This window comes from Sciurus vulgaris (assembly GCF_902686455.1).
Source record: "Sciurus vulgaris genome assembly, chromosome: 9".
Taxonomy (NCBI): Eukaryota; Metazoa; Chordata; class Mammalia; order Rodentia; family Sciuridae; genus Sciurus; species Sciurus vulgaris.
Genome location: NC_136469.1, coordinates 28,835,935 through 28,860,431, shown reverse-complemented (window position 1 = coordinate 28,860,431; position 24,497 = coordinate 28,835,935). Strand labels below are relative to the sequence as shown.

General features: G+C 32.9%; 1 protein-coding gene across 4 annotated transcripts in view; it reads left to right on the top strand.

Annotated features, from left to right (window-relative positions):
- Positions 1-24,497, top strand: part of LRBA (LPS responsive beige-like anchor protein) — a 723,813-nt gene that overhangs the window by 148,137 nt on the left and 551,179 nt on the right. For all 4 annotated transcript variants that reach the window (XM_079154183.1, XM_079154182.1, XM_079154184.1 and 1 more), the window contains exons 15-18: positions 1,815-1,894; positions 3,162-3,224; positions 5,198-5,295; positions 23,794-23,886. In XM_079154183.1, coding sequence (XP_079010309.1) covers positions 1,815-1,894; positions 3,162-3,224; positions 5,198-5,295; positions 23,794-23,886 — 334 coding nt within the window. The remainder of the gene's footprint in view (positions 1-1,814; positions 1,895-3,161; positions 3,225-5,197; positions 5,296-23,793; positions 23,887-24,497) is intronic.

Below are 24,497 nucleotides of genomic sequence, written 5' to 3'. Positions count from 1 at the left end.
TTATCTATTACATTGGTTGTGAGATTCATTGAAAACTGTTTTCAGGAGATGGATATTTCTTAAAGAAGTAAGGGGCATCTGCTTCTAATAAAGAGAATGAAATTATTATAAAATACAGTAATTTTTTTCTTGATAGGACCAACTGAAAGGATAATATTCATTCATCTTGTCAGCAGTTCTTGAAAGGGGTGAAAATAGAGCTTTAAATTTAACTTTTGCAAAGTTATCAAACTGACTGTAAAAAAAGAGAGTTCTTCAGCTGATGTAATGTGACTTTGAGGTACAACTTGATACCAGTGTTCCAAATTTGCCTTTACTAATTTTTATTCTATGTTGACTGTTTTAGCATATTTTCTCCCTTTGTCCTGGCAAGCAGCCAGTCTATCTTCACATCTTCTCAGCTTTAATTGCAACAACAGAGCATCTGCCTCTATCCAGTGTTTTCAACCAAAGTCTCTTTTACTCTCTTGTAGCTCAGTGACTCTGATTGCATCATGTGCCCATCTCTGTGGCAGTTATTGTACAGATGGCTCAGAACACTTTGGATGGGTACAGTTCCTTGATGAAATTTAAGGGTTGTTGTTTGAAATCAGGAAATAGATGCTGGGGAGCCAAACAAGATATATTCTCATTGTATTCAAAGGCTGTTCAGTAATGTACGAAGACAGATTTCATTTTTATATAGTACTTTCTATGTCACCTTCAAAATAAACTCTTTTTTTTTTTTTTTTTAGTGAAAATGGGATCTCAAGTTTAGAAAGCTGTAAGGACACAAAATGTTACATCCTTGTTTGAGCTAGCAAGTGTGTGGCAGATGTATAGTCAGAATTTCCTGGTGATGGTTTCATGTTGCTTTGGGTGTATCATGTCTTGTCCTGGGTGCTGACTTTGTATCCTGACATTCATTTTATAACTAAGTAGTGACTGGGAAACTCTCCTTCTTCACATGAGAGAGCTGGATAGACCTCCTGATTCTATTCTAAATCTTTAGCCTGTACTTTGTCTAGGAATTTTCATGTGGAACACATTTTAAACAATTTTCTTCCTATTTTAATTGATCTGTTTAAGGCCATGGTGGTCCTGTGCTTTGGTGGTCTAGTAACTAGCGGTAAATAGTGATTGGGGGGGGATTGTAGAATATATGAGGCAAACAGGTACCAAACTTAGGTTCTTAGAACAATGGGTATTTGGTTTCAAAAGCTTTCTACTTGAGAATTATATGTTTGAGACATGAAAATTGACTTAATGTGAGCCATGTGTGACCAAGGATTTTCTAAACAGAGACAGAGATGTCAGAGGTAGTCAGCATAATGTTTCCCCTCTTCATGAACAATACTGTGTGGTGAGGCATGTTTCTTTTTGAGATTATTTTTGTAATAGCTTAACAGTGGGTTACAGTAGAAAATGTTTTCATTCTGAATTCACATATATTATTAATTTTCATTTTTTAACTTGTTACTTTATTAACAATTTAAAGAGAGTCTTTTAAAATGTAAGTGTATATTATTACTGAACACAAATTTTATTTGTCACCTCATTTTTATCTTTTTGGACTCTTTTGATCTACTTAAAGTACAAACTTCTTTATTGTAGTTTCAACATAACCTGTTTTGTGCACTTGTAGTATTTTGTATACATTTGCATGTGGCTTCGAATGCTTATCTTTTGAGAGCATAGAAGAGGAGGTCACTCTTTAGAAGACTTTTATGTTTCTTATAAATAAAGGGAAAAGCTATTGGGAATTAGAATTTAATATTTAGATCAGTTTGAGATCTTGGAAATACTTAGTATGAGTGTTGTTTTTCTTTTTAAAGATGGACCACGACCTAATCAAAAAGAAATACTTTCTCTACGAGCATTTTTGTTGATGTTCATTAAACAATTAGTTATGAAGGTGAGTCCATATTTCTTATTGCTTAGCATGCTGTATATAGTAGCTGATATCTTCACATAAAATACAGACTTGGTTTATTAATGTTTAGTAAAGTTACACATTGAAACATTCTTTGATGTTTGTTTCCGTTTTAAAAATTCATGTTTCTGTTGGACATATATGTAAGTTACTGCACAATTGGAGATTGGTGGTTACAATATATGTTATAAAATTTTTATGAAAACTCAAGTGTATTCATTCTTTTATTTAGCAAACATATACCGAGTTTCTATTAAATACTATGTACTAATCTTGACATTGGCTCTGTGGTAACCAACAAAACTCCTAAAGGAGGTTTCATTTTTAGGGGCCTTCTTGTACTCGACAATCAGTATTTGAGAGTTAGTGCTCTTGTATAAATGTGCTAAATAGGTGTATCAGCCTTTGGAAATGATTACATTTTGTCTCTCTTCATTTTATTATAGGTAAAGTAAAACTTAATAATATTGTGAAAGAAGGCATTTGGTTTTAGAGTATAGCAATATGTAAATTTTTGTTACTAATATTTTATTTAGAATTTTCTTACATAATTTTATTTCTTTATTTTTTATTCAAATATATATTTATATTATATATTATGTTAAAACATGTATTATGTTAGAATATAATAAATGTAACATATATAACAAATATACATATTATATATTCTTTATTAGCTGCTACATAAGATTATGGCAAGTGAACCTGTTTGTGTTTGTGTGTGTATATGTGTGTGCGTATTTGAGATTGTAACTTTGTTTTATGATTAAATATTGATTGAGTATGTTGAAAATTTTAATACTGAACTCATATTTAAAAGTTCAGTGTTCTTCTCCAGCAAAATTACTGTTCATATTTTAGATACTTGATCTTTTATCTTAAACTCTTCATTTTATACTCCCAATAATTTTGAATAGAAAAGTTGTCTTCTGTATTTAGAGGAGCCATAGGTATGGATAATTCCTGTTTTATCATAACTTATTATTAGATTTGACTACTTTAGGATTCTGTAGCTTTATCAAATAGGCTATCATATATGGTGTTGAAAACAGGTCTTGATGTCAGATCTCTTTGATTTCTAGTCTTGAAAATTGTATTGTCTTCCTGCAATTTTAATTTTGAACTTATTCTATATTATGATGTATTTTTACCTTTAAAGCAATTGACAAACTTGACAAATCTATGTGTATAGTTTCCCTTTAGTGCTTTCCATATGTAAGCATCAAATATTTGTATTATGTTTCTAAAGGATTCTGGAGTAAAAGAAGATGAACTGCAGGCTATTCTTAATTACCTACTGACTATGCATGAGGTAATATTTTAATTACATATTTTGGGATGTTATTTCCTGCAGCTTCATTATGAACTTTTTAAAAGGTAAAACATTTAAATCTTCATTAGTCATATAATTATAATGGAAAGTAAATGTGTCTATTTAGGATCTAAATTCTGGCAACCTTCATTTAAATATCCTTTCTTACCTCAGGATGGCTCTGAGAATAATTGTGTAAGGTGTAAAAGTGTTACAGTTAGATTTCTTTGCTTGAAACTAAGGTGTACAAAAGTAAAAATTTAGAAATGGATGGAATATTATGTCTTTATTTTAAATGCTAATTTATATTCCTGTCTTGTGAATTAATAAATATAACTTTTAAAATTATTAATAATTGAAATATAGTGGTCTGATTTATCTTTGTTAATAACTGGGTTATAAAAGAACGGCTTAAGCCAGGTGCAGTGGCACATACCTGTAATCCCAGAGGCTTAGGAGGCTGAGGCAGGAACATTGTGAGTTCAAAACCAGCCTCAGCAACTTAGGAAGCCTTAGCAACTCAGAGAGACCCTTTCTCTAAATAAAATACAAAAAAGGGCTGGAGATGTGACTCAGTGGTTAAGTGCCCCTGGGTTCAATTTCCGGCAACCTCCTCTCTCCCCTCCAAAAAAAAAATGGCCTAAATTTCTTCTTTGGATCATATTTGGTTCAAAATAATTAATGATTATGATTTTTTTCCCTTGAGTACCACGTTGTATATGTTTTTAGATTTTCCTGACTAGATGTAATAGTTGACAAGTTTTCAATTGAAATTTATGTTGTTATATGTAATTTTGTCTTTTATTATCTTGAAGGGAGCAAATAAAGGAATTCATTAGAGATAAGTGGAAGTCACAGTGGTTCCTTATTTTCTCTTTTAATTCTGGGATCTTTCAGATCTTCTAATTAACACTTTTCCAGAGGTTCGGTGCCCTAGCTCTAGATTTTCTACTTAACTTACCAAAAATAATAGCTTTTATAGTAAAAATCCAAAAGCACCAAAGGAAAAATTAAAGTCAGGGCAACCAAACTAATGAACCTGTGGTATCAGCTCCTCTGTCTCTTCTTTTCCTTTGGATCAGTATTCCCTAAGGTGGTCCTTAGGTATACTTAAAATGGGATATCCAACAAAGAATGTGAAGGATTTTCATGAAGATTTTTTGGAGTTCAGTACTCATGTGTGCTCCTGTGCTGATGTTATGTAAATTTTACCAAATTGTAGTGTCATAGTAGTATGTTGACTCAGTAAACATTAAGGACCATCTTCATCTTTAATACTGACAACAGATAATACATAAGAACTACCCAGGGCTGGGGTTGTGGCTCAGTGGTAGAGCACTTGCCTGGCATGTGTGAGGTACTGGGTTCGATCCTCAGCACCACATGAAAATAAGTGAAATACAGGTATTGTGTCCATCTACAACTAAAAAATATTAAAAAAAGAGAACTATCCAATTATTATTTTTCAAAATACAATCTTTTAGAACTAATCTCTTGAGAGGCATGGTGAACAAAATATTCTAGGTTAAATAAGTTTAGGAAATAATTCATAACCTTTTGAACTTACCATTATCACCAGATTCACATTAGTATATTAATGACTGATATGTATTGCTATAATAAGAAATACAACTTAGTTTCCTCTCCTCCCCCAGTTTTGGTGACATACAAGCCTTCCTTGGGGGTTGGGGGACCCTACTAAGTCAGATCTGTTATTTCTATAGAATATGCCTTAGGGAAATCTTGATTCAGTATAATACAAGAAGCATTTTATTTCTCTGATTAAGAGATTATCTGGCTATTTGATGATGTGTATTTTGATTTTATAGACAAATGGGTATTTAAGAACAATTTGTGTAAAACAAGTATGTATTGTAGATATGTCTGTGTTTATAAAGTTGAAATTTCTTTTGTTTCAGAAGTATTCCTATATCTTGCTTTTTCCTCATTTTTACTTTTAATTTCCTAAATAGGATGACAATCTAATGGATGTCCTACAGCTGCTTGTTGCATTAATGTCAGAGCATCCTAACTCTATGATCCCTGCTTTTGACCAAAGGAATGGGTTACGGTAAGAGTTAATATAGCAAGAGTTTAATTACTATAAGAGGCTAGTTTGGAAATGTTAGAAATATTCTTAAATATGAAAAGTATTATTTGATTTTACATTATTAAATGAGTTAAGATTTAAGAACCATTTATTTCATGTATTTTGGTTTTTAAGTGAACCTTAGAGACTCTCTATATGACTATCTGTGACTTTTTTTTGTACTGGGGATTCAACTCAGTACTTTCTATTTTGAGTCTCACTAAGTTGCTGAGGCTGGCCTCAAACTTTTCATCCTTCTATCTCAGCCTCCTGAGTCTCTGGGTTCACAGGCATGTGCCACAATGCCCAGCATTCTTTGTTACTATTTAAGTAGTGAAGAAATCATTTCAGTATTTTCTATGTTGAGTACTGTTGTAAGGTCGATTCCTTTGGCAGAGTGGTCTTTGCGTCCTAGAGCAGGAGCATTCAATTGCTATTTAAGAGTAGCTCTGCCCTCCCTTTAAAATATTGTGAATATGGTGAAGCAAGGGTGCAATCCTAGCAACTCAGGAAACTGAGGTGGGGGGATCGCAAACTTGAGGTCAACCTCAGCAACTTAACGAGACCCTTTTCAAAATGAAAAGTACAAAGTGCTAGGATGTAGCTCAATGGTAGAGCTCCCTGGTTTCATCCCCAGAACTGGAGAACAAACAACACACAGACACACACACACACACACACACACGCTATCTCTTCTGCCTCCTAATTCCAAATCATCATTTTATTAGTTTTCTTGGGCTATCATAACAGAATACAATAAATTGGGCTGCTTATTCAACAAAAGATATCTTTTTTCTCACACTTGTGGAGACTGGAAGTCCAACACAAAGGTGCCAGCAGGGTTGGTGTCTGGTGTCTGTGGGATCCGGGTCCATTCTAATGACTTCATTTAACCTTAATTACTACTTTAGAGGCCCCATTTTAAATTCACCCACACTGGGGGTTAGAGCAGCTTTACCATATAAATTTTTGGGAACACAAACATTTAAAACATTTAATTCAGGATAATCTGAATGTGTACGTCACAGTCCATTCTTTCTCTCTCTCTCTCTCTGTTTTTTTTTTTTTTGTTTTTTTGTTTTGTTGGTGGTTTTTTTTTTTTTTTTTTGTGTTGTTTTGTTTTGTGTTTGTTTTGTACTGGGGATTGAACCCAGGGGCCTTAACCACTGAACTATATCCCCAGCGCTTGTTATTTTTTTTTTTTTTTTTTCCGAGACAGTCTTGCTAGGTTGATTGAGACCTCACTAAGTTGCTGAGGCTGACCTTGAACTTGTGGTCCTCCTGCCTCAGCTTACTGAGTTGCTGGAATTACAGGTGTGTGCCACCAAGCCCAGCCTTCTTCCTGTTTATGACTGTCTTTCCATTGTTGCTTGATCATATTTTTTGTATTTCTTCTGTTGCCTTCTTTTGTGGACTCTTCCATAAAGGTCTGTTTTTATAGATAAGATTTTGTTGGGGCACAGCCACTCCAGTTCTTTTAAATTTGACTATTGCTGCTTTCTTGCTACCATGAGAGCCAAGAGTGGGACAGAGATGATAAGGTCCACACAACATATTTACATATTTACTATCTGATTAGTCAACAGAGATGTTTCCTAACCCTTGTTAGTAAATGCTGGGTGAATTTTTTCCTCCTCTGTTTAAATATCCTTTTCTTATGTATTATTTCAGGATTAGGTTAAATTCTAATAAAATGCATTTTTATAACTGTGGGGTTTGGGTTACTTTTGTGTTTTTAGATCTTAAAAATGTTATGTATTTTCTTAACATTTTACTTGATACCATTTGTTACTGTAACAGAATTATTTGATCCAATGTATGCTTTACTAAGTTTTGCCAGTATCATTTTTATTTTATAGCCTTAGTACAGCATGACTGGCATGCAAACAACTGCATGTTCGAAGTATATAATTTGTTAAGTTTCAATATAATGTGTAAACCTGTGAAACCACCACAATAAGGTAATGGCAAATCTACCATTGCCAGAAGTTTCCTGGTGCTCTTTGGTAATTCTTTCCTTATACTGATCCCTAGTCAGACACTGAGCTGCTTATTGTCTCTGTACTTTAAATTGTATTTTGTAGATTTTTGTGTAAGTAGAATCATGTACTATGCAATATTTGTCTTTCTCTTTCACTCAACATAAATTTTTTTTGGATTTATCAGTATTGTTGCATGTATTAATAGTTTATTTCTTTTTATTGCTGAATAGTATTCCATTGTTGTTTCCCACAAATTATTTAGCCATTCCTTTGTGTGGACATTTATTTTTAGTTTTTGGTTCTTGAAAACAAGCCTGCTATGAACATTCATGTATTAGTATTTGTATGGACATATGCTTTTATATATCTTGAGTTTGTACCTTAGAATATAATGGTAGGTATATTTTAATTTTTTAGGTAGTTGCTAAGCTGTTTTCCAAAGTTATTGTGTCATTTTATATTTGTCCAAGCAGTGTGTGAGAATTTGCTTACTTCATATTCTCAGCAACACTTGATCAGTTTTTAATGTTTTTAAACTTTCTAATAAGTTTGTGGTAGTATCTAGTGTAGTTGTAATTTGCATTTCCCTAGTGACTAATTATGTCCAGCATCTTATCATTTGCTTCTTTGCCCTCTGTATAGGTTTCTTGAGTGAAATTCCCAAATCTTTCACTCATTTTTTAAATTGATTTTTATTTCCTATTTTTCATGTTTAAGAATTTTCGTAGAGTCTGAATATAAGTACTTTATCTGGTATGTGCTTTGCAAATATTTTCTCCATATCTTTTAGTGCCCCTACCGGAGTCTTTCAAAGAGTGGTAATTCTTAATTATAATAATTATATAATTATAATTAAATGATAATTATATAGTTAATATTGTAATTTTAATAAAGTCCAATTTTCTTTTCTGGATTAGTGTATTTGTGCCATATGTAAAAAGTTCTTGCCTATCTCAAATTTGGAAATATTTTCTTCTAAAAATATTTTTTTATAAAAGTTTTATAGTTTTAGATTTAATATTTTAGTTTATGCATAATTTAGAGTTAATTTTTGTATTTGATGAGAGGCATGAATCAAGGCTGTTTTTCTTTTTTCTTTTCAAAATGTGGGTATTCAGTTCTTCCCTTTGTCCTTTCTTTACCAAATTACCTTTGTATCTTAGTCGAAAATTTCAGTTCTGTTTATTTTTACATTATTTGTTCATCTTGATGCTAAACCTAAACTGTTGAAATTACTGTAGCCATAAGGTCAGATAATGTGAGTTTTCCTACTTGTTTTTTTTTTTACTGTTTGCATTTTCAGATGTATTTTAGAATTGACTTGTCAATTTCTACCAGAAAGCCTGCTGGGAGTTTGATTATGATTGCCTCGAATCTACAAATCAATTGAGGGAACATAAAACAACTTAATATTGATTCAACATTGATTCTGAATTATGAACTTTGCATATCTCTCCATTTAAGTCTTAAATTATTTTGACCAGTTTTGTAGTTATCAGTGTATAGATTTCACATTTAGTTTAGATGTCACATTTAGTATTTGGATTTGTTTTGTCAGATCTGTCTTTGAGTACTTAAAATTTCCTGATGCTATTGTAAATGATATTCTTAATATAAATTTTTGTTTATTCATCGCTACCACTTACAAATACACATTATGATTTTGATACGAGGTGTCCCCCAAAAGGTCCTGTGTGAGCAGGAAGTAAATGATTAGGTTATGAGAGCTGTCAATTGATGGATTCATCCATGTGATGGATTAATAGTTTGAATGAATTAACTGGTTGATAACTGTAGGCAGGCAGTGGGTGACTAGAGGAGGTGGGTCACTGGGGGCATACCCTGGAAAGGCGCATCTTCCTGTGGGCCTGTCTTCTCTGCTCCCTGGCTGCCATGAGTGGAGTAGCACTCAGAACCCTTTCTTCACTTTGGGTCCAGAGCATTATCCATTATTCCACTGACCACAGATTAACTCTGAAACTGTCAGTCAAAATAACCACCCCACCAAAGGTTTGTGTAGGGAAGTGCATACTTACTCAAAGGAGAAAGGGGACACTCTCAACAGAGATGCTTTTGGGGTAAAGCAAGGAATATGCATTCAAGGCAGAATGTGGGCCATCTCCAGATGGAGAGACAGCCCCAAATAACCTTTTTCTCCTCTAGGTTGTTCTGGTCAGAAATTTTGGTCACAACGAGGTAAAGCTGACTAACATGATACAATTGATTAATTTTTTTCTTTTTTCTGAGAGAAGGTCTCTCCATTTTGCCCAGGCTGGCCTTGAATTTATAATCTTCTCATCTCAGCCTCCTGAATAGCTGTGATTATGGTGTGTGCCATTTTTCCTGGCTATAATTGATATCATATTTGATCTTGTTTCCTGCAAGTTATTAGTTCAGTGGATTTTCTTGCTGATTCCTTATGATTTTCTATGTAGGCATTTGGTTTAACTTTTTTTCTGTTCTGAATGATTTTTAATTTCTTTGCTGTTTGAAATAGCTGGAATCCTCAGTATAATATTGAATAAAAGCAATGAGAATGGACAGCATTGTCTTTTTCTTGACTTAAGGGAAACAGTATTTAGTCCTTTACCATTATGATATCAGCTCTAGATGTTCTGTAGCTTTGTGAGGTGTTGAGGAAATTATTTTCCTCTAATGTTTGTGGGACTCAATCCTCCCTTAAATCAGGAATGGATTTTGGATTTTTGTCAAATACTTTTCATCTATTGAAGTGTTGATGTTTTTGTTTTTTAGTAGTTAATAGGATATATTGATTGACTTAAATACCAGTTACTTCTCTGTATAAAATTGTTTGGTAATCATATATATATTATTTATATATCATTGCATTCAGTTTGTTAAAATTTTCTTTTTTGTGGTACTGGGGATTAAACCCAGGACCTTGCAAATGCTTAAGCAAATGTCCAGATTTGCTGAAAGCTTTATGAGAAGTTTACATCTCTGCTCATGATGACTGTTGGAATATTGTTTTCTATTTTCATAACATGTTTGTCAAGTTTGTCTGAGTAAATGCCTCACAGAATGATTTGGGAATTATCGTTTTAAGTTTTCTGCAAGAGTGTGTATTGAGTTGTTATTATTTATTCTTCTTAAATGTTTGCTAAGAATTTTCAGTAAGGTTATATATACAGTTGTCTTTGTGGGCATGCTATTAGTTACGTACTCATTTCCTTAATAGACTTAGGGCAGTTTAGATTAAACATTTGTTCGGAGACTTTTCATAGTTTGTATCTTTCAAGGAATTGTCTGTTTCCTCTAAACTGTTGAATTTATCTGTATAAAATTGTTCCCTTGTTCATTTAAATAGCTATAGGATTTGGAGTAATACTTCTGACATTTTTTCTTTTCGAGCTTTTATTAGTGCATTGTACATAATATTGAAGTTCATTTTGACATAATCCTAATCATTCATGTAATACAATTTGCTCCATTTCAGTCCCCAGTATGTTCCCTTTCCCTCCACTTTTCCCTCCTGCTGTTCCCCTTCCTCCACTGTACTGGTTTTCTTTCTATTTGTTATTTTAAATTGGTGCTTTATAGTTATACATAAAGTTTCTTGTCATTTTCAACCATATTTGGTTGATGACTCTACTTCAGTAATATTCTTTAAAAATTTTTTTTTATTATTTCTTTTAAGTTATACATGACAGTAGAATCTGTTTTGATATACTTATACAAACATAGAATATGTTTATTCTAATTAGGACCCCATCTTGTGGATGTACACAATGATGAGAGTCATATGTGTACATAGCAAAGTTATGTCAGATTCATTGCACTGTCTTTCTTTTTCCTATGGCCCTTCTCTTCCTTTTATTCCCCTGATCCAATCCAATGAACTTTTATTTCTCCTCTTCCCTCTTTTGTGGGCTAGCTTCCACATATCAGAGGAAACATTTAACCTTTGATTTTTTGGGGATTGGCTTATTTCACTTAGTATGATAGTCACCAGGTCTATTTACCAGCAGATGTCATGAAGTCCTTCTCTGTGACTAATACTCTACTGTGTATATATACCACATTTTCTTATCCAGTCATCTGTTGAAGGGCACCTAGGTATGCTCCATAGCTGAGCTGTTGTGAATTGAACTGCTGTGAACACTGATGTGGCTGCGTCACTGTAGTATGCTGATTTTAAATCCTTTGGTTGTTTATTGAGGACTGGGATAACTGGGTCAAATGGTATTTCCATTCCTAGTTTTTTGTAGAATCTCCATACTGCTTTCCAGAGTCGTTGCACTAATTTGCACTCCAACCAACAATGTATGAATGTACTCTTTTCCCCATACTCTTGCCAGCATTTGTTTTTACTTGTATTTTTACCTCTGTCATTTATAATGCTTTCTCCATGATGAGTCTGGCTATGTGTTGGTCAAATTTGAATTTCCTTTAGTATTTTTTGTTGAACAGTTTTTCTGGTAACAAATTTTATTAATTTTTTTTCTGCAAATATCTTTCTTTGGCCTTCATGCCCTAAGGATACTTTTGGTTCATATAGAATTCTGTCTCTGTAGTTCTTTTCTTTTAGCCCTATAAAATGTTTTTCCACTGTTGGCCACTGTGGTTTCTAATGAGAAATCTGTGGTCATTCAAGTCTGCTTTGCCAAATATAGTGTGCTAGATTTTTGCACTTGCTTGGAATTCATGTTCTTTAGTCTTCTATTCTATAGTTTTATTGTAGCTTTTTATTTTTGATAATTATTAACAATTTTCAGAAGTGCTATTTCTTTGTTTTTTTTCAGTTTTTTTTGTGGTTTCACTTGTGTCTTGCTCCATTCAGTTTTGTTCTTCAATTATATGTATATTAGATCTGATAGAATTACTCCCATGTCTTCATTTAATTTTTTTTACTGTCTTCCTGTAGCCCAGTCTCACCTCTGGTTGTATTGATCTTGAAACTTGGCATGTATTGTAGACTTGATATTGAAGTTGATGGAATTTATCTTTTCCTTTTAAATTTTGATATTAATTCCATGCCATGCATTTTTTAAAATGTATTGTACTTCTCATGTCTAAAATTTTATTTATTTGTATCTTTCCACGTTTTTTATTGGTGCATTATAGTTTTACATAATGGTGGGGTTTGTTATCATATATTTGTACATGCACACAATATAACAATATATTATTTCTCTCCAGCACTTTCTCCCTTTCTCTCATCCTCTGGTCCCTTTCCTCTACTGATCTCCCTTTGATTTTTCATGAGACCCTGCTTGCCCCTCTTTCTTTTCCTTTTTCATCTGTAGCTTTCACATATGAGAGAAAACATACAACTCTTGACCTTCTGAATTTGACTTATTTTGCTTAAAGTAATGGTCTCTAGTTCCATCCATTTTCCTGCAGTTGATGTAATTTTATTTTTCTTTGTGAATGAAAAAATTGCCATTGTGTATGCATACCACATTTTCTTTTTTTTCCTTTCCTCATTCTTCATTTGATTTTTTTCCCATTTTTTTTATTGGTGCATTATAGTTGTATTTACTATTGATGGGGTTTATTGTTACATATTCATGCATGCACACGATATAGCAATATAATTTGGCCATTATCACTCCTCAGCATTTCTGCCCTCCCTCTCTGCATCTCATCCCTTGGTCCCTCTATTGATCTCCCTTTGATTTTTAGGAGATCCACCCCCACTTTTGTTTTCCTTTTTCTTCTCTAACTTCCACATATGAGAAAAACATAATGACCCTTAATCTTCTGAGTTTGTTTTATTTCACTTAACATGTTGGTCTAGAATTCCATCCATTTTTCTGTAAATGCCATAAGTTCATTTTTCTTTATGACTGAATAAAAATCCATCGTGTATATACCATATTTTCTTTATCTATTCTCTGTTGATGGACATCTAGGCTGGTTCTATAATGTGCTTATTTTGAATTGTGTTGCTGTAAACGAGTATGCATATATCAATCACTATAGTATGATGACTTTAATTCTTCAGGATAAATACTGAGGAGTGGTATAGCTGGATTATATAGTGGTTCCATATCTAGTCTTTTGAGAAGAGTCCATACTGATTTCCATAGAGGTTGTACTAATTTATAATCCCACTGACAGTATAAAAGTGTTCCTTTTTTTCTATGTCTTCCCCAGCTTTTTAAAAATTTTGTATTCTTGACTGCCATTCTGAATGGTGTAAGGTGAAATCTCAGTGTAGTTTTGGTTTGCATTTCCCTAATTGCTAATGATGTTGAATATTTTTTCATATATTTCTTGGCCTTTTGTACTTCTTTTGAGACATGTCTGTTGAGTTCATTTGCCCATTTATTAATTTGGTTATTTGATTTTTTGGTATAAAGTTTTTTGAACTCTTTATATATTCTAGGTATTTATCTTCTGTTAGAAGAGTAGCTAGCAAAGATTTTCTCCTGTTCTGCAGGTTCTTGTGAAGAGCTGTTCAGAGCTTTTTATTTTGATGTTGTTCCATTTGTTAACTCTTGGCATTATTTCCTGAGCATTAGGGGTCCTATTGAGAAAATTGCTGCCTTTGCCTGTATGCAGGAGTGTTAACTCTACATTTCCTTTTAGGAGTTGCATAGTTTCTTGTCTAATTCCTGACTGGGTCTTTGATCCATTTTTTATTTATGTCTTTGAGTTGATTTTTGGGCATGGTGAGAGATAAATATGTAATCTCATTCCTCTACATGTAGGTAACCAGTTTTTGCACCATTTTGGTATAAAGACTGGCTTTTTTCCAGTTTTGGCATTTTTGTGCCCAAAACAGTACTCTAGATGTTTGGGTTTGTCTCTGTGTCTTCTATTCTGTATATTGGTCTTTGTATCTTTTTTATAACAGTACTATTCAGGTTTTGTTATGATAGAACTATAGTATAACTTGAAGTCAGTTATCGTGATGCCACAACATTGCTTTTTTTGACTTAGAATTACTTTGGCTATTCTGGATCTTTAATTCTTCTGAATGAATTTTAGGACTGTGTTTTCTAGTTCTAATACCAATGAAAAATGTCATTGGTATTTTGATGGGGACTGCACTGAATCTGTATGTTGCTTTTGGTAGTATGACCATTTTAAGATTATTAATTCTGCCTGTCCATTAACATGGAATACCTTTCCATCTTCTGAGGTCTTCAGTTTCTTTCTTCAGTGTTCTATAGTTTTGATTGCAGTGGTTTTTCACCTGCTTGGTTAGATTTATTCCTAGGGGCTTTTTTTTTTTTTTTTTTTTTTTTTTTTGAGGCTATTGTGAATGGAATTATTTTCCTAATTTCTTTATCAGCAGATTCATTGTTGGCATATAGGAAAGCTGTTGATTTAAAAACCTGTGACCTTGCCAAATTTATTTAATAGGTCTAACGGTCTTTTGGTGGAGGTTTTTGGATCTTTTAAGTATAGGACCATATCATCTGCAAACAGTGATAATTTGACTTCTTACTTTCCTTTATTTATCCCTTTTATTTCATTCTCTTCCCTAGTAGCTCTGGCTAGAATTTCTAGCACTGTATTAAATAGGAGTGGGGAGAGTGGATATCCTTGCCTTGTTCCAGATTTTAAAGGATATGGTTTCAGTTTTTCCCCATTTACTATGTGTTCAACTTTGACTTTTTTTATACTTATTCTTCGTGATTTTGAGGTAGGTTCCTTTTATCCTTAGTTTCTTCAATTTTTTTTAAATGAATTGGTGCTGAATTTTGTCAAAGGTCTTCTCTGCATCTATTGAGATGACTAAGTGATTTTGTCATTAATTCTATTTATGTGATGAATTACATTTATCAATCTGCATATGTTAAGTCATCATTGCATTTCCTAAAAAAACCAACTTGATCATGATGTGCAATCTTTTTAATATGTTGTTGAACATGAGTTGCTAATATTTTGTTAAGTATTTTTGCATCTTAGTTCATTGGGAATATTTGTTTGTAGTTTTTGTTCCTTGACATGTCCTTATGTGGTTTTGGTGTGAGTGTGAATTTTGGGGGGTGATTTGTTTGCTTGTTTTCTCATATTTTCAGAGTTCTTGGTCTTGAACATCAACTGAAGTGGATTCCTCTTCCTCTTATTTTGTGCATGTCCTTTTGTGCATGTCCCGAGGCTTCTCTCTGGTTTTGATTTGTGCATAAATGCCAAGGGGTGTGGAACCTGAGTTCCCTGTCTGGTTGTTTCTCCATGGGTCCTTGTTGATGGTTTGAGGTTTTTGTTTTCCCCTTCTTTGAGTTAGAATGATGTTAGGGAATGTTTAGTTCAGCAGCAGACTCTCTAACTCATGAACTTTTAGTGTTCCTGTTGATTCGTAGCACCTCACAGAATGGAGGCAAAATAAACAATAGTAACCACTATCATAAACAACAAACAGTAAACAATGTTAAAGAAAATACCCAGATCCTACACTGTGATGTCTTCAACTTTAATTGTCACTAATAAAGAGGAATGGTGGATTCAGTAATTATCAGCAGTGAAAATAATAACCATGAATTAGCTCTTGCTGTAAAGCAAATAACACGTGACAACTATTTTATCCGCAGCAGTAATGATTGTATTAGCATTAGTGGTTTGGGTAGGAGTTATATAAACCACTTAGTTCTAAGCAATGGTAAAAATACAGTTAATTAGGGGAAAAGGAAAAGTAATAGGAAGTTAGAAAAGCCTATACAATTCCAGAAAGAGGACAGAGAATGAAGAAGAGATGTAGCAGATAATATTTATACAGAGGGAAGGGGAAAAATACAGGACACATGGTATTGGCAGAGAGGGATAATGAAAAGAATTTGGCTATTAGCAGGAGAGGATAAAATTGAATTAGAATCAAGAGAAATAAACACATGAAGATAATGTAGAATCAAACTAAGATTTACAATCCAACGAACCTGAACTATCACAAGATGATACAAAGAAAAATTAATTAAGAAAAATGCTAAATTTGAGGGCAGTAAAAGGAATAAGTGTATGTATATGTGTCCTTGAAACAATCAGGACATCCAAAATTCACATACTTGTGTGTACACACACACACACACACACACACACACACACACACACACACATACATGCACAAACACACACAGAAGAAATCAGGAAAAAAATAATTTAAAAAAATTAAAAAATGAAACAAATTATACACAAATAAAAAAATAGAAGATCTTGGTGTGAAGATAGAAGAGACATTCTTCATTGAGGTGATCAAAATATTTGATCAGGATGACTAGTCAATGTCTATGCCTAATAATCTTTCTTTACAATTTTTCTTGAGTAATATATTGATATATCTAGGGAGGGCTTGTTTACCCTTCCTGATACTGTATTGCTCTATGAGTAACCAGATAAAAACATTTGGTATAAGAATAATGGAAGTGAAGATGCTATCTGAATTTTTTTTATTTTTTTCTTTTTTAAAATTTGTTCTAACTAGTTATATATGACAGTAGAATGCATTTTGACACATTGTACATAAGTGGAACACAACTTCTCATTCCTCTGGCTGTACAGGGTACAGAGTCACACTGGTCATGCAGTCATACATGTATATAGGGTAATAATGTCCATCTCATTCCACAATCTTTCCTACCCCTATACCACATCTGTTCCCCTCATTCCCCTCTACCCAATCCAGAGTTCCTCCATCTCCCCCCCCCCCCCCCCCCCCCATTAAGGATCAGCATCCACTATATCAGAGGAAACAGGCTTTTTTTTTGGTGGGTGGTAGGGGGGTTGGCTTATTTTGCTTAACATGATAGTCTCCAGCTCCATCCATCTACCTGCAAATGCCATAATTTCATTCTTCTGTAAGGCTGAGTAATATTCTATTGTGTATATTATACCACATTTTCTTTATCCATTCATCTGTTGAAGGACATCTAGGTTGATTCCATCATTCAGTTGTTGTGAATTGAGCTGCTACAAACATTGATGTGGCTGTGTCACTGTAGTATGCTGATTTAAAGTCCTTTGGATATAAACCGAGGAGTGGGATAGCTGGGTCAAATGGTGGTTCCATGCCCCGTTTTCTAAGGAATCTCCTTACTGCTTTCTACATTGGTTGCATCAAATTGCAGTCTCATCAGTGCACCTTTTCCCCCACATCCTTGCCAACACTTATTGTTGCTTGTGTTCTTTGTAATTGCCCTTCTGACTGGAGTGACATTAAATCTTAGAGTAGTTTTGATTTGCATTTCTCTAATTGCTACAGATGTTGAACTTTTTTTTTTTTTTTAATATAGTTGTTGATTGATTTTATTTCTTCTTTTGTAAAAAGTGTCTGTTCAGTTCCTTAGCCCATTTACTGATTGGGTTATTAGGTTTTTTGGTGTTAAGTTTTTTGAGTTCTTTATATATCCTGGAGATTAGTGCTCTATCAGAGGTGCATGTGGTGAAGATTTTCTCCCATTCTGTAGCCTGTGTCTTTTCTGATCTCAGGATTTTCTTTACCAAATCTGTCCATTGTCTCTCTGTTTTTTCCTTCCACTCTGTGGAGAACCAGTGCTACTACTGCTGCCACTGTTTTACCTGGCTTGTCTGCAGTGTACTTTCTTCTTTTTTCAATGGACTCAAAATTTCTTAAGTCTCTAAGATACTCTGACTTTCCAATATTGAGTTTTATTGAAATCCCTTGTTTCACCCACTGTGCTGAGAAGCAGTATTCCTGCTTCTTGAATCCTGAGCCATGGAGCAAGTAGGAATGCAGCCTTCCTCTAATTTGCTTTCCTGAACCTCTCTGTTGTCTGCATTTTTAAAAGGATTTTTTTTTATTTTAGTTTTTTTTTTTTAATGAAAACTCTGGTTTTCAATTTGTTTATATTGTGTTTACTTTCTGTACTATAATTAGAATGGTTTCTTTAAAATCTTTGTGTGATCATTCCAACAGTTTGCCCATCTCATTGGTATGTGGTGATTGAAAAAGGCAACATTTTCTTTGTTCTTTACATGTTGTTTTTCTTTGTTCTTTATATGTTGAGTAATGTTTAATGTTACCATGTCTTGGGAATTGTAAGAGCTATCTTTTTTTTTTTTTTTTTGATAAACTTCTAAATCTGGCAAATGATTTTTGGGCCCTCTTCTAATTCTTTAACTAATATCTTTTGTTCTTGTTGCTTTTTTTTTTTTTTTAAGCCAGTAGTCAGCCTTGAAAGGGCCAAACTGCAAGTTTGAACTATCATTTGTGTGTGGTAGTTTCCGTGTCCCTTCATTTTCAAAATCTGTCTTGCCGTGCTTTGGGTCTTTGTTGTCCTTTTCCACATAGGAAGTAGGCAGAGAATTGGATGGTATTTCAGATCTTATCTGAATTTAGAAAGACTGCTTTTCTGTTTTGGGTGTGTTCTGTATATGCATACTTCTTGGTGAGTTTGAGGCTTTTGCAGATTCTTTTATGGATTTAGAGGTTCCTTCTTCACTGCTCTCTTCTATCTCTTGCCCCCTTCTGGGGTGTATTTTCTAAGTTCTTCTAACCAGAAGCAGTGTTTCTCAGAACTTTGGCCACCTGAGTTTCTAATATCCAACTGAGTTCAAAACCTGCTTTTGGGTCAGATTCAGAAGAGAAAAGAAAAAAACTTAGACTCTTACCTCCGAATGTGTGGTTCTCCAACTCCCCTGTACAGTGCACCTGCTTTCTGTAGTCTTTGTAGTGCTTTGGAGGTCTTTTTTTGTGTTCTCCCCTGTAGTTTTAGTTGTAATATTCAAGATAGAAAGGCTTTATTTGTCGTACTCTATGTGGTTGAACCAAAATCCCCTGTTGATTTTTTTAAAATTATTTTTTATTAGTGGTTTCACATATTATATTCTCTCCTTTCATCCTGGTGGGCTTTATGTATTATTTCTCTTACGGCATGTCTGTAGCAATGAATTTTCATACTCTTTGTTCATCTGGGTATACTTTTATTTGCCTTCATTTTGGGAGGGTTTATGTTGGATATAAAGTCTTAATTTATAGTTTTCTTCCTATTAGCACTTGACTCTCATTCCACTGACTTTTGGGCTTTGTTGTTTTCTGAAGAGATGACAGCCATGAATTGAGTTATAGCTCTTCCTGTGTGTCTTGAGTCAGTTTTTTCTCTTTCAGAGTTTTTTTCCCTTTGTCTTTCAGCAGCTCAACTATGTTTTTTTTTTTTTGCGGTGCTGGGGATTGAACCCAGGGCCTTGTGCTTGACAAGCAAGCACTTTACTGAACTGAGCTATCTCCCCAGCCCCTCAACTATGATTTGTTTAATTATGATTCAATTTGTTATTATTCCTTTGTGGAGTTATTTTTTTTTCTTTAAGGTGATGCCTTTCTTTATCAAATTGTGGGAGTTTTTGTCCATAATTTCTGCAGGTATGTTTTTCTGCCTCTTCCCTGTTTTGTTTTATTTTTGCACTCCCATTACACTGAAATTAGATCACTACGTTGTCTTATAGGTCTCTCAAGATTGGTTAGGTTTTCCTCTACCTTTTTACTCTTTGTTCTTCAGATTAGATCATTTGTGTTGGTTTTTCTTCGGGTTCACAGAATCTTTTTTTTAACTTCTGAATCTGCCGGTGAACGACTCAGAAGTGAATTCCTTGTTTCTTATGGTGCTTTTCATTTCTAGGATTTCCATATGGTTTTTATTAATAGTTTCTCTTTATAAAAGTACTCCAGTTTATAAGTCTTTGTCATTTTTTTTTTTTTAATGTTTGGGCATGGTATTTTAAAATTTGTTGAACATATTTGTTACATATCCTTTGAAGTTTTTGCTAAATCTCATATTTGAACCATAAGAGTCATTTTGATTATTGTTCTTTTCCTGGTTATGGGTTATACTTCTTTTATTTCTTTGCATGTGAAATACTTTTGTTTGAAAACTGGGCATTCTGGCTAAGTATTAGAGCAACTCTGGACTCTTTTTTTTTTTTTTAAGAATTTGCCTTCTGTCTTCCCCATGGTCTGCAGCTTGATTTCTCTCTGCTCCATATTTTCACTTTTTCTTTTTTATTTTACACAACATGCTAAGGGTTTATTGTGCTTCAGCATATCTTACAGGGTAGTTACTGATTTATTTAGAGGTTGTGATCGAATTCCTGAAGGAATTCGAAGCCCATAAGGTCCACATCCTCTCCTACAACCTGTGCATGTTCAGGGATTGCATTCCAAGTTGTAGCTGCTTCTCTAGTCTCCTTTGCCTTCTCTTCTCCAGTTAGATATTTAGGTTCCCCCCTGTAGAGATGATCCGCAGGGGCTGTGGGAGCCCTTATCTCAGTCCTTCTGTGGCTTTTTCACGTTTAGCATCTCCCTGTTAAATTTCTGACTGGTCTGCTGCTCACCCTGAATTGTGACTGCAGCATTGGTCTTGCAAAGCTGCTGCTATTTTTCCCCATTGACTCATAACCAGCTCTGCCACTTCCAGCTGGATAACTGTGGTTTTCATTCCTTAAGTCAGGCTTGCCGTCTCAGAAAACTGTACTACTGCTTTTTGTTGCCAGTCTAAAGTTGGTAAAGATATGTAGTTCTCACTGGCTAGCCCAGGTGGTATAGACAGCCATAACCCCAAAAATATGCCACTGAGGGCTGGGGCTGTAGCTCAGTGGCAGAGCACTTGCCTAGCACGAGTGAGGCACTGGGTTCGATCCTTAGCACCACTTATAAATGAACAAAACAAAATAAAGGCATGCTGTCCATCTACAACTACAAGAAAAAAAAAAAAAAAAGCCACTGATTCTTGACTTTTTAACCTGATTTTCTTGCAGTTTCCCCAGAATAAACATTTCTCAGTTTGTTGTCCTACCTTAGTCAGATCCCAGTGCCCTGAAATGGTTGCGTGTGTAAATCTTGTTTAGTTTTTTGTTTGCTTGTTCTTTGGTCTTTTTTTTTTTTTTTTTTTGTGAAGGGAAAATGCTGACCTCTATATTAGCCCTGATGGAAGATATTCCCTCTATTTTATTTTTATAATGTTTCAAGTTTTGCTGCTTTTCTCAATCTTTTATTTATTTTATGAACAAATAAAAAATTTTCTAATTTGGTCTGATACTTAGAAGGGTATAGAATTAATTTCATTTCAGTGTAGTCTGTTTACTTTCAAACATTAGGTAAAGAGAGTTAAAAAATTAATTAATTATATAGATTAAAAATAACTTTTAAAGGATGAATAGTTCCTTTAAATCTGATTGAAATTATGTGGAACTATTCCTTGGGTCCTACAAATTCATTATTACATTTTAAAATCATGGATTTTCTTTTTGATGAATTTGTAAAGAGAGAGAGAAAGAAAATCTAAGTTGACTGTTAATACATAATTTCACCAGTGCCATATTGTTAAAAGAACAACACAAAAAGCACACAGGTGAATTGAGTGAATTTTATGTATTAAGTCACAGTTAAATGGAGGTATAAATATACTTTTAAATGGAGAAGATTGGGAAATTGAAGGAAGGCTAGTCTTTACTGGTAAAAGATAATCTAAAAGTGCCAAACTGAGTTGAACTAGGCAGTAGCATTTCTAAATTATGATTGACAATTTAATTTTCATCAAATAAATGTCCATATTTAGTTTTTAAATACACTATTTTCTCTACCATCAAATTACTTAACTATTATCTCTGATATTAACTTAATTCACATTTTGGAGCATTTAGCCTTTCATAGAAGTGACTATTTCTAAATTCAGTGTCATTCTTATCACATTTCCTGCTTAAATTGTGAATTTTGAATTTTCTAAGTCTATTTTAATGGAGTTTTTAATATCTATGAAGAGAATAAAATAATGTTACTATTTAAATTTTCCTTTCATGTGTTTCTGTTACTTGAATTTTATTTTCGAATGTCATATATGCACTGTAATGTTTTCCAATTAAAAATATATGCAATATCTATATATGCCTCTTTGAACATAGGATGAAAATATCCTCAGATTTTAATATTGTTTATCATGAGTTACTTTTGTTATCTTCCTTATACTTCTCTCTGTTTTGAAATAGAGAAGTATATGTGTATTTATAATTATTTTATGAATAGATAAAATTGTAAGTGATGCACTACAGGGTTCTTCCCTCTTTCTGTGTGAAGTGCCTTTTTGTGTGTGTGTGTGTTAATTAGTAAACAACCTTTGGTTAAAAAGCAAAATAAGCCTGTTTAACAAAATCTACTGCTTAAATTTAGCAAGTTGAATAAAACTAATTGGATTCTGCTTTGACAGAAATTTTCTACATTAAAAATTATTATAGATAGTGTCTAGATGCAGTTCGGGTTATTTTGATCTCCTCGTGTTCTTAATCCTAACAAACATTATTTAAAAGTTCTTAACAATAATATGTCAAGTTTATCTTTTGATTAAATTGTGATTTTTGACCAAAAGTATGTATTACTTTATAGCAGGCATAGTTTTTTGATATGTTAAAAGCATCTTAATGTACTGTTTTTTACACTGGTATTTAATGTATATTAATATTTCTTTTACAAGTTGTTTAATTTTTATTTTGCTTAGTTTAAATCATTAAAGAAGAGAAACTTACAGACCTGTCAGTGTTGTCCTAATGATTGACTGTTAACAGTTTCTGTAGTGAGATTTGTATTAAAAAATGACTAATTTCTGATGTCTCTCGATAATTTGATATGCAATTTAAACAGAATCAAGCTGTTACTTGCATATTTTTCACATTTTTTTGTTCATCACTAGAGGTTGATGATCTTTCATCTGTTCAGAATTTTGTTTTTCTAAGACTTAATTATTAAACATTGAAATTTTAGGAAGATACTGATAATTTTTTAAAGTAATCACTGAAATTTCCTATTTTTGCCTTTGTTCTTAATGTTTATGAGGAAAGGAACTCAATTTCACCTTTTTTTAATTTTAATTTTTTAATTTTTTAATTTTTTATTTTTTATAGACTGCATTTTGATCCATTGTAAACAAATGGGGTACATCTTTTTGTTTCTGTGGTTGTGCATGAATACTATTCGTGTAATCATACATGTACATTTCACTTTTAATGTACTTCATTTATACCTGTATTAGAAGGACCTCAGAGTTTTTGAAAAATTAGATTACTATGTAATTTGTGAGAATTTAATGTGAAATTTATTTTTAGTGATCATTTGGTTTTAAATGTTTTTTATTTATATAATTTAAAAAAATTTTAAATTGAGATCATATTTATACATCTTTTCTAATTATTATTTACTGGCCTGTTCTCTTACAAATTTAAATGTGTACTACCATTCAACAATATTTTATTTGTACTGACTTTAAACTGGGAATTTCGAGAGGACGTTGATAAGCCTGTTTGAGAGAAAAAAAGTATCTGCAAACCAGCTTAATGCATTAAAATTTGCCTCTGTATATGCATGAAAAATAACTGAATTCCAGTTTATTTTCATTCCTTGGTTTTGAGGAAAACAAACTGTAACTAGCCTGAAATTAAGCAAGTTTTTAAATATCAGAAAATAATATTAAATTCTTGTATATATTACTTGAAATTCATGTATAATAATATGAATAAATATATGTACTTTGAATCTTTACTTTTGAAAATTATACTCAGAATAGTTTGTTTTTAATTTTTATTAATTTAGTGTTATTTACAAACTTCTGGCATCGAAAAGTGAAGGAATACGAGTACAAGCTCTCAAGGCAATGGGCTATTTTTTAAAACATCTGGCCCCAAAGTGAGTATGCCTGAAATCTAAAATGGACTATTGTTTATTATTTATTTCATAAACTTTTGGAATACTTCTGTTCTATGGTCTCTTTAGTTTCTTTTTTTTTTTTTTTTTTTGTTGCTGGGTTCTTGAAAATTTTTATTCATAAAATACATGTACTTTTAGTCCTATAGTACATATTTAAAAATAAAGATGTATAGGAGTATGTAGTTTTTTTTTTAAATATGAGAAGCATTTAAGTTATTACTATATTTTGGGTTAATTATAAGAATTAGTATAAGAATTATGAGAATTACATTCAATTTTAGAAACTATGAAGACTTTATTCAGTGACCTGCACCATCTTTTACAGTTTCTGAGCTATAAATCTGAAAAATAACCTGAATGTGTGTCACTGAGTGTGTTCTGAATGTTCAGGCTTACTAAAACCTGAAACTGCCATGTTTAGTTCCTTAGTGGAGTGCAGACAGTCATATTCTGTCCATTGTTTCTTTTACCAGGAGTAGTATATTATAAAAATTTAAATTTTATAGGTTGAAGAAGTACTGTAAAGTTCAATTTTTAGGAATCCAGCTGGCCATCTGTGAAGTTTTGTTGGAACACAACTACAGTAATTT